This window comes from Camelina sativa, chromosome 13 (genome assembly GCF_000633955.1).
Source record: "Camelina sativa cultivar DH55 chromosome 13, Cs, whole genome shotgun sequence".
Classification (NCBI taxonomy): Eukaryota; Viridiplantae; Streptophyta; class Magnoliopsida; order Brassicales; family Brassicaceae; genus Camelina; species Camelina sativa.
Window position 1 is genome coordinate 14,396,160 of NC_025697.1, and position 9,885 is coordinate 14,406,044.

The following is a 9,885-nucleotide window of genomic DNA, read 5'->3' on the forward strand; positions in this document are numbered from 1 at the left end:
AAAAAAAAAAAAAAAAAAGAAGAAGGGACCCAGATTCAAATTACCCAATACTCTCTCGTTTCTTCGAGATTCAAAAACAAAATCAACCAAACAGAAACAACAAAATTCACAAGTTCGAATCCACAATCATCTTTTTTTTTTTGTAAAAAAAGAACTTCGATTTCAAAAAAAAAAAAACGCATCGACGAACCAGAATCAACAGATCCCAAAACCAATCCAACCATAACACTCCTCTCCAATAAAAAAAAAAATCGAATAAAGTGAAGTTCAAAAAAATCCCAATTAGTTCTGTTTTTTAAAAAAAAAAGCCTTAATAAAAACCCTAAATCAAAACAACAGATCTAACTCACCGATTACACAGCTCAATAAGAACCGACAAAACGAAGCAAATCGGGACGCCACTCAGAGAAGAAGAAGAGAGAAAAAGCTCACATAAACCTTGTTCGAGAGATCGATTAGAGGAAGAGGTTTTAAAGAGAGAGATGGAGAAAAAAAGGATTGAGATGAAATAGAGAGAGAGAGAGAGAGAGAGAGAAGAGGTGAAGAGAGGCGTTGCCGCGAAACTTGAATAAAAAGGACACAGACTTGAGAGAACTCTCGTAAGCCAATAGACACTTCCCCTTTTTATTTTCGTCCTTTTTTTTTTTGAAGTATATCAAAAGCTTTTGTTATGTGATCTGACACGTACACGTGTCTTTTCATTTTACTGACCGTTCGATTTTTCTGGGTTTCTTTTAGGGTTTGTGTTAACGGATACATGGGATTATATTTGAAAATCACCCAATTTTTTTCATTAAAAATTATTATTAATGCAGAAATTTGCTTTTGCACATACTTGTTTTTTTTTCTTTTTTTTACAGATTTTAATAGAAAATAATTATCATATGTGTATACATTGTTCTAAACATTTAATATAATTATATTGAAAATATGAAAATTAAAGTAATATGCATTATGTAAATTTGAATTTAGGGGGTAAGATACTAAATAATATGTTCTAGTCAAATCTATATAGAGCATTAATACAATGTAAATATGTTGTCATATATGTATAATGTATCACTCATAATTGTATATTTTTGCTTACTTATATTACCACGCGTCGTTCTACGGCTGGTTATTTTCTTATCTAAAAAATATCTTTTTAATATATATCCAAATACTCCGGGAATGCATATTTTAATCTATTACTGTTTGATATTCTTATAATTTGACTATGAGAATGAATCTGCCTTGGATTTTTTTTAAATCCTTTCAATAATATAACAATACATCCAATCTATTGCTCATTACTATTTGGCTTTATCATAAATTGACTATGAGATCATCTATCTTAAATTCTCTTTAAATATTCCAAATAATAATAAAAAAAATTATGTTGTGAGATATTAGAAAATCTATCTTGCATTTTCTTTAAATATTCCAAATAATAAAACAATTTCTTTTATGTTGTTAGATTTTAGGTAATGTAGATTTCTGTAGTGTGTTATGAAGATGTCCATCATGATTGTTGATCAAAGAGAAAAAATGACACTCCTAAAATAATAATTACTTCAAATGTAATACTAAATTTCCTTGATTTTCAAAACCTCTCCTTGGTGCTTCATGAATTGTTTGTAGTGCGAATTGTTTGTAGTGTGAATTAATATTTTTTATTGTTGGATACAAACCAACATCCCACATCAGAAAATTAGAAACAAGTTTTTAATATATAATTCAAGTCCAACTCTATTTAATATGAGGCCTTTTGGGAAGGAGTCCAATAACAAATTCGTGCGGGTTTTGCCATCTCGGCCCAAAGCGGAAAATATCATACTAGTGGGACTTGACTTGGACTTAGAAAGCCCAACAATTGGTATCAGAGCCTATGTTAAAATAAATGGACCTAGGAAGTGTGTTTGGAATAATGGTTGGTGTGGGAGAAGTCCCTCAATATGATAGGACAAGAAGGGTACCTCAAGAATACCTCGCGAAGAAGGAGCACCGAGTCAATGGTGACAAAATTTCGCTGAGGAGGAGGCCTAAGGTTCGTGGTCCTTGGTTTGAGGGGGAGTATTGTTGGATACAAACCAACGTTCCACATTGGAAGATTAAAAAAGACGTTTCTAATATATATGTTAAGTTCAACCCTACTTAGTATGAGACCTTTTGTGAAGGTGCCCAATAACAAATCCGTGCAGGCTTTGCCAACTCGGCCCAAAGCGAACAATATCATACTAATGGAGACTTGACTTGACTTAGAAGGCCCAACAATTGTGATACTTTCTCTCTTAAAATTCAGATCTTCCCTTTCTTTAAGTTTTTTCTCAGTTTAAATCGCTAGTCTCTAACTTTTTTGGCAGCTTTCATAATGCCAAGGTCAGTTTTTTTTTTTGTTTTTTTTGTCCATATATTGTTTTGATCTTTAGTGGATCTATGTTCCATTCAGTTTTTGGGTTTTGGAAAGAAATTTAAAACTTTTTAAAAAAATATTATGACATGTTATAGAGTATTTTGTATCATTATAGTTTGAAAATACAAAATAACAATTGTTTTATATATATGAGCCCAAGGAGAAAATTTGAAATTTATATGATTATTAATTTATGATGTTATTAGAACCATATTTTATATTAGGATTTCAAAAAAAAGTTATATTATTATATTATCGAATTTTGTTATTTTTTACACTAGCCCGATTCAGGACCAACAAAATTTATTAATTTATCGTGTTTATTAATTTATAGAGATTTTATGTATATGATAATAAAGACTAAAGATAATTTTACCCACATTTCTCTGACAGTATATTCAGGGTTTCAGACTAAGACTAGATTCAACATTTTTCAGATTATGGGTTTAGATTTTTTTGAATCAATAACTAGTTTTCAGTTAATATTCAACCTAAAATTTGAAATATTCCAATAAAATCATAATCAATAAAAAATTATTTAGATAATTGTTACAATGAAGCTTAATAGAAAATATCAGATTTGGAAATGATCAAATTTGAAGATAATTAATTGGATTGAAACTGGAAAAAAAAAATGTAAAGAACAAACCGGTCTAAATACTGATTTTCCTTTTCAAGGATTTTATCTTGTTATAAAAACTTAAAGGGCGGCACAGCTTTGTTGGAGAATCCCTGATAGGCGAAAATGGGTATTTCCCTGGAGGCAAGCAGAAGCAATGGAGGAAAAAGCAAAAGTATGAGATGGGAAGGCACACTGCCAACACCAACCTCTCAAACAACAACAAGAGTACGCTTGGGGAAGTGAAGCAGTTACCCACAACACCAGAATCCTTGATGACGTCGTCTACAATGCATCCAACACCGAGCTCGTCGTCGGTACTAAAACACTTGTCAAGAGTGTTATATATATGTTCTTCAGGTGGATGCTGCTCCTATTGAAGCAATGTTATCTCCAGCACTTTGGTGTTTAGGCTGGCCGCAAGAAGAAGAATGCTGCTTCTTCCACCAAGAAGGATTGAGAGGAAGGTGATGAGGTACCAAGAAGAGTTGGATTTCTACATGAAGAAGATCCACAGAAAAAGGGCAAGGGTGCTGCTTAAGAGTCTGGTCTTTGCCTAATGCTTTTGTCTTACAACATGTTTTGAGTTTCAATTGTCTGAGGAATTATGTTTTTGGATTACATTGTCTCTGATATTACTGATGGGAAAAAGAAAACCTAAAAAGGCCTCTTCAGCCAAATCAAAACTAAACCAAACTGTACGGACCTGCACTGGTTGATTTAGTGGAGCAGCATAGTCTGCTTGTTTTATTATGAAAGGCGGCATAGATGAAATTACAGCACGATTCTGTTTTTTTTTTCGCATCATCAAATCCACCTCTAATTCCATCTTTTACAGTTCTATAATCACCTCTGTAATGCAAATATAAAATTAAAGAAACACTTCTAAGAAATGTGTATCTTTACAGTTTAGAAGGCATGGGGTCCAAGGCTGCGATTTCCGCATACATTTTGGATATTGCGTCTGCAAAGTAAGCTTTTGCTTGAGGTCTCTTTATCTGTTTCAAAGTTTTAAACACATAAATTTTAGAGATTCCGAGGTAAGTAACAACTTTCATTGTGGCTATCAACTTCACATTGTTATTGGTTACCTTGAATGTTGGTGTCAGAAGTCCATTCTCTAAAGTGAATGGCTCTGGTACCAAAGTCACAGCCTTTGCAAACTCAAATCCTCTCAACTGTATTAGCACAAATTTCAATTGGTGAGTTGATAGCACAGATAAGATTATTTTAAGGCAAGTCTTGTTTTTACCTGAGCTTCTTTTCCAACACCATCCATCTCGGCAAGAACAGCCTTTCGTGCTTTTGGATCGTTACAGAGCTGTCCTAGATGCTCATACTGCAATCAATAAGAAATGATTCAAAAAATTGAGATATTTTCTGTAAAAGAAGCAGAGGAAACTCTGTAATATCATTGAGTTATAATATAGTACCTTAATGCCTTCTGATGCAGCCCACTCTTTCATCACATCTGGGTCAACTGAAACAATAGCTACTAGAGAAGAATTGAAGCTATCTCCTACAATACACATTATGGCTAGGTTGAGAAATAGCACAAAGCCTGTTTGGTTTGGTGGAGAGAGCAGAGTCTTTCGCTTACCGTGTATGAAACACTGCGAAACAAATCTACATTTGGTATAAACATTTTCGATCTTCTCTGGTGCTATATATTCTCCTTGCGCCAACTTAAATATGTTCTTCTTCCTGTCATGAACATCGAAACATTTCAACTCTTTAACAACAAATAAAGAAATATCAAGATTGTTTTTAATTACAAAACCTGTCTATGATCTTGAGCCGACCACCAGATAACCACAACCCGATATCTCCTGTGTGTAGCCAGCTATCCTCATCAATAATTTCTCTCCTGCCCAAGTAAATGTGTCAGGACTCATGTCTGCTTATCAATACATATAAGCAGAGCCACTAGTAAAACTGGAAAATGTGTTACGTTTGTTCTTCATCCTTGTAGTAGCCTTTGAAGATGATTGGCCCTCTTACACATATCTCACCACGTGGGTATGGTTGATCATCTGATGTGTAGTTCATTTCAGGAACATCCACGAGTTTTACCTCTGAGGAAAAAACATTTTCAAAACACAAACCTGTCATACATATTGGACTCGAAGGTCTTGCCAAGTTTGGATTCTGATATAGCACATTGCTTACCACACGCTGGATTAGGGGATCCGACATGGCCAGATAAAGTGTCACCTTCATCCATAGAACTTATGACACAAGAAGTCTCGGTCATACCATACCCTTCCCGCACCGAACATCCAAAGCACCTGTTCATCATGATGACCAAAGACCCATATTTTATGTGTTTGACTTAGTTTCAGATTCTTAAGAATCAGTGACAGTGAAACCATGGAAGAATGGTTCAAACGGAGAAAACCAGAAAATAAAACTTACACTCTCAAGAAATCCATGACATCAGGAGACAATGGAGAAGCACCAGACCCTATAAAGCGAACACGTCCACCAAGCTTTTCTTTTATTTTGTTGAAGACCAGTTTATCCCAAAGTGCAGACGGATTACGCCCTGAAGAAACCATACATGAGAAAGAAAGAAAATAGTGCAGAAAGCTTGAAACAGGTATACTTTGGTTCACTTTTTTAAACTGTTTCTATTAGCAGACAATACCATTCACGATCGCTTTCTTCTTTGAGTTGTAGGCAATTTCGAAAAGCCGTTTTTTCATAACCCCAGATGATTTCACGGCACTTGTAACTCTGTTGAGATTAAGAGTAACACATTGAACCACAAAATTTCCACAATAAGTAATTGAAAATTACATGGGAAGTATAAGAGTGATATTTTTACCCATCATATATTCGATTATATAACCGAGGGACACTACAGAATACTGTTGGCCTTAACACAGCAAAATCATTCATCAGCTTCAAGACATCCTGTCCAAGAAGTATACATACATTAGTCTGATTCCGTACCAAAAGTTCATCTCATATGTTATAAGACATGAGCTCACATACCCCCTGATAAAAACCGATAGCAACACCACCATACACCGCCAAAATCTGATTTGCACGTTCATAAATGTGTGCCAACGGAAGATATGATATGTAACTAAAGATAAAAGATAGTTAAATATCGTTTCTATAACAATAATTGCAACTATGTGTGTCACTTCTGAAAAGTTCAACTCACATATCTGAAGGTAAAAACTCTACTGCCAAACTGGAACCAGCGACATTTGCGATCAAGTTTCCATGAGTCAACACAGCACCCTTCGAAAACAAAGAACATATGAAATCAATTATATAGTTAAGTATTTAGCCTTAAAGTGATTCATTCACCATTCAACAAGAAGAACTGGAAACAACTCACCTTTGGTGTTCCTGTGGTTCCACTTGTGTAGCATATGGTTGCAATGTCTTCAGGCTTTGGAGGGTAAAATGGATGTAAGCTACTTCGACCCTAAAAGATAACCAGTAGCAACATGAAGTCTCTTTCACTACCAAGCAAAAAGCCATTACAAAAACAGAAGCATTTACAGTTGCTATAACATAGTAACCATTCATAAAGCTAGTGACCAAGATAAACACCACACGTTTAGTTAAAACCCCTTGTAGAAGACTACCTGACTCAATAGCTTTTGGTATGATACAATTTTGACTCCAGTTCCTTGAGGAAGTGATGGCAAATGCTCATCCGCCCCGCCCACCACCTTACCACAGTACAAAGAAGATATGTATAAGTGAAAATACTAAAGTATATAGAGTATCGTACAGAGACATTACACATTGGAGAAGTACATACCACAATGAGACGAATGGATGGGATTTCCGCTAAGAAGCTTAGCAACTGCATAGTTCCCGACCAAAAAAAAACACAACTCATGATTGTAAGTGCTGCAGTTTAGACCACTTGGAGTAATTCTCACAAGATAATAGCCTCCACATTTGTAAACCAAAAGACACTTACAGTATTTAAGGTTTGTGGTACACAAAATATAGCCTGAAGAGTAGCATGATTCACAGCAAACTTTACAGCATCTGGACCTGCGTAACCAGAAAATCATATTAAGAAGAGACAAGGCTTGCAAACCCAAAAATTAAAGAGAAAAAAAATCAAATCAAATTCAGATTGGTTACCAAGTGTATCGTATAAAGGAACAGAGATAAATGAATATGCTGCACAAGCATGATCCGCAATCAACCACTCTGGTCTGTTAATAAAATAGAGTCCAACGCAAGCTCCCTGTTCCATTACATGAGGACAGTACTTTTTCTTTTTTAAAAAGAACCTGGCGGATATAATCAGCTGGAATACATAATTTTGATGGAGCTTCTTGAGCTAGTCCATACTGCTTACGTTTCGTAATGAACACATTCAAAGTAGATTAAAACTTACATGGCTAATTCCATGAAACAAGAGTCCTGAACCAATGGCTTGTCGTTCAGAAGCTGTTTCTGCATAAGTCATCCATGTGTACCTTCAAAAAACATATCACAGAAACATAAATTGAACAGTTATATAAAAATCTCAACGCAAGAAAACACTTTAAAACTCACTCTCCAACGGTTCCATCAAGCCGAACTCGTGTACCCAGATACTTGTTATCAGGATATGTTTCAACAGCATGTCTGATTCCATAAAAACGTAAATCCAGCATTAATGTCACAAACTAAGCCAAGCCAACCAATTAAACAAGCTCAAAGAAGTAATCCACTCAAACTTACACAAAATTGTCATGTAAAGTCCCTATTTCAGGATGATCCTGGAACCTGCTAATGAGCTTCGTAGGCGACTTTGCAGATCTAGCACGACAAAAACAAAAACAAAAAAGAGAATTTTTCACAAACACATACATACACTTGTTAAAAACCAAACAAAGAAAAGAGTGTTTTTTTTTTCTGGACCTGTAGACATTCCATTTTCCAGTATCCAGCTTCTCTGGAAGCACCACACTATAGCTATCCTCTATAGAGAGAAAACAATTCAAACCTCTCATACTCAAGAAACAGAGAACTCAAAGTGGTTGGTAATATGGGAACAAAAAAGCTGATCTCAGGTGCTTACCGTTTAAGAAAGGTGAAGCAGAGGCGGTGGCGTTGAGGAAGAGAGATGTTTGGTCGTCGGCCGGAGAAGAACCTAGGTGAGATCGAACGGTTTCAAGACGACGTTGTGCCGGCGATGAAAATTCCATTTTTTCTTTCTCGATAATCGTTTTTTTTAAGAGGAATACGAAATAAACTGATCAACTAAAGAAAATGACGTAACAAATATATAGATTAAAAACATTGAAAGATGAAAATGGTATGTAATCGTTGTGATTGCTACGGCTGGCCCCTAAACCACATATTTTCGAGTATGTACATTTCTCACATATTTGCTTACGTCAAATAAGGCACGCTTCTCTATGTGGATAATTTTACCATTTCACCAAAATTATTATTTGATCCTTATCAAAAAAGTCCATTCATTGCCGATCAAACCTGACTGTTATGTGTGGCATGCATTGACTTGTTGTGATTGGTCATGGTGTAAGACTAAAATAGTGAAATCTTTGCAGCTGATTCAGTCAGGCACTTGTATTCTCTAGACTAACATATAATCATCAAACAGCTCAGTATCTTCAAGCAAACGTATAGACTGGTTATGCTGTTGAAGTTGTCAGCTACTATCTCTGGACCAGAAAGAGATTTAATGAAACACACACAGAGGAACTGCATAAAACTCTTTGCTGAGTACGAATTATATTCATTGTGATGTATTAGCATACAAAGATATACAGTATACCCTTTTGTTACATTTCTAGTTCCAAACAGTTTAACACTCATCTCTACATTGATTTCATAAACCTGTTAATGGATGAAAAAATTCCAGCGGCTTGACTCAATAGAGATGGCCCTTCATCATCTGATTTCTCTTCTACGCCCCCATATATTATCTGCGAAAATAAAACATTTCATCAAATGAAATGGCAGCAAACAAGCTATTGTAACTAGGATGTGCACCAAATTCTTTCCATCATCTAACAATTTGTCAACTCAATGAAAAACGTAGGATTCAAATCTAGTATTCAATTAACCTCAAGATCCTCGGCATCAGGTCGACCGATGAGTTCTTTAGCGAGTAGATACCGGCCTGGTCTGTCTTTATTATCATAGAACACTTTCCATTTTCTAGAAAATAGTAAGGATCAAAACAATTGATCAGCTTGTAATCGTTAAGCTGTATCTACATGGACTTAATCAGATAAGAAAAAACCAAGTCTGAGTCTTACCCAGGATAACACCTGAAAACAGCACCAGCAGCCAGAGGTCTCATAGAGTAAACCGTAGTAAAAGAACTACAAGCGCCAAAATGAAAGAACAGTTAATGATGTTCAAGTAAAAAAACCTTGTGAAGTCTCATTAAGAATTTTTCCTTGTACCTTAGGAAGTAACGTCTTAGTTTTCTCACGTTAAACCCAACTCCGACTTCCTCGCTTATAAGACGAGGGTTCCACATAATGAGAGGCCTTGGCTTAAAGGAACACAAAGAAATGTCTTCTTGATGTTAGAAGAAAAGGTTCTTGGCAAAGTCAAAATTAGGATGGAGAGAGTTAGTTACCGGGTCATCAGCAAGCCCTTTTGCAATTTTCTCAACATATTCCAGCATTTGGTAATCAGGAACAACCATGACAATGATCTCATCTTCTTTCTCCACTGGTTTCCGGTCACTTAAGCTGCATCACAACAAGAAACATGACTGCATATTATTCCATTTCACAGAATTTATCAGACTAAAACTATCAAGCTCTCAGGATGAAGCAAACATACCTAGCAAATCCAAAAGTTGCATCCTTCCACCGATATTTGAGCAATGCAGCAGCTCCAGCATCTGGAAATACGGCTTTAACTC

General features: G+C 35.5%; 3 protein-coding genes across 3 annotated transcripts in view; all 3 read right to left on the reverse strand.

Annotated features, from left to right (window-relative positions):
- Positions 1-602, reverse strand: part of LOC104736754 (protein ALWAYS EARLY 1-like) — a 7,058-nt gene extending 6,456 nt beyond the window's left edge. Inside the window, exon 1 of the mRNA XM_010456807.2 lies at positions 351-602. The gene's annotated coding sequence lies outside the window, so the exon portion shown is untranslated. The remainder of the gene's footprint in view (positions 1-350) is intronic.
- On the reverse strand, positions 3,711-8,334 carry LOC104736756 (long chain acyl-CoA synthetase 7, peroxisomal). Its single transcript, XM_010456808.2, has 23 exons — positions 8,059-8,334; positions 7,899-7,959; positions 7,719-7,796; positions 7,551-7,622; positions 7,390-7,471; positions 7,131-7,236; positions 6,961-7,037; positions 6,796-6,840; positions 6,617-6,703; positions 6,364-6,453; positions 6,184-6,263; positions 6,009-6,102; positions 5,839-5,927; positions 5,659-5,747; positions 5,427-5,556; positions 5,181-5,299; positions 4,963-5,086; positions 4,792-4,878; positions 4,612-4,715; positions 4,445-4,530; positions 4,264-4,350; positions 4,103-4,189; positions 3,711-4,009 (listed from the first exon to the last, which is right to left on the reverse strand). The coding sequence occupies exons 1-23, from the start codon at positions 8,183-8,185 to the stop codon at positions 3,914-3,916; spliced, it is 2,097 nt and encodes a 698-aa protein (XP_010455110.1). The 5' UTR covers positions 8,186-8,334; the 3' UTR covers positions 3,711-3,913.
- The window catches only part of LOC104736757, a 3,084-nt gene continuing 1,905 nt past the window's right edge, over positions 8,707-9,885 (reverse strand). The window contains exons 4-9 of the mRNA XM_010456809.2: positions 9,804-9,882; positions 9,595-9,709; positions 9,416-9,507; positions 9,266-9,331; positions 9,071-9,164; positions 8,707-8,929 (exon numbers count right to left, since the gene is read on the reverse strand). Of these exons, the coding sequence (XP_010455111.1) occupies positions 8,822-8,929; positions 9,071-9,164; positions 9,266-9,331; positions 9,416-9,507; positions 9,595-9,709; positions 9,804-9,882 (554 nt within the window). The 3' untranslated portion in view covers positions 8,707-8,821. The remainder of the gene's footprint in view (positions 8,930-9,070; positions 9,165-9,265; positions 9,332-9,415; positions 9,508-9,594; positions 9,710-9,803; positions 9,883-9,885) is intronic.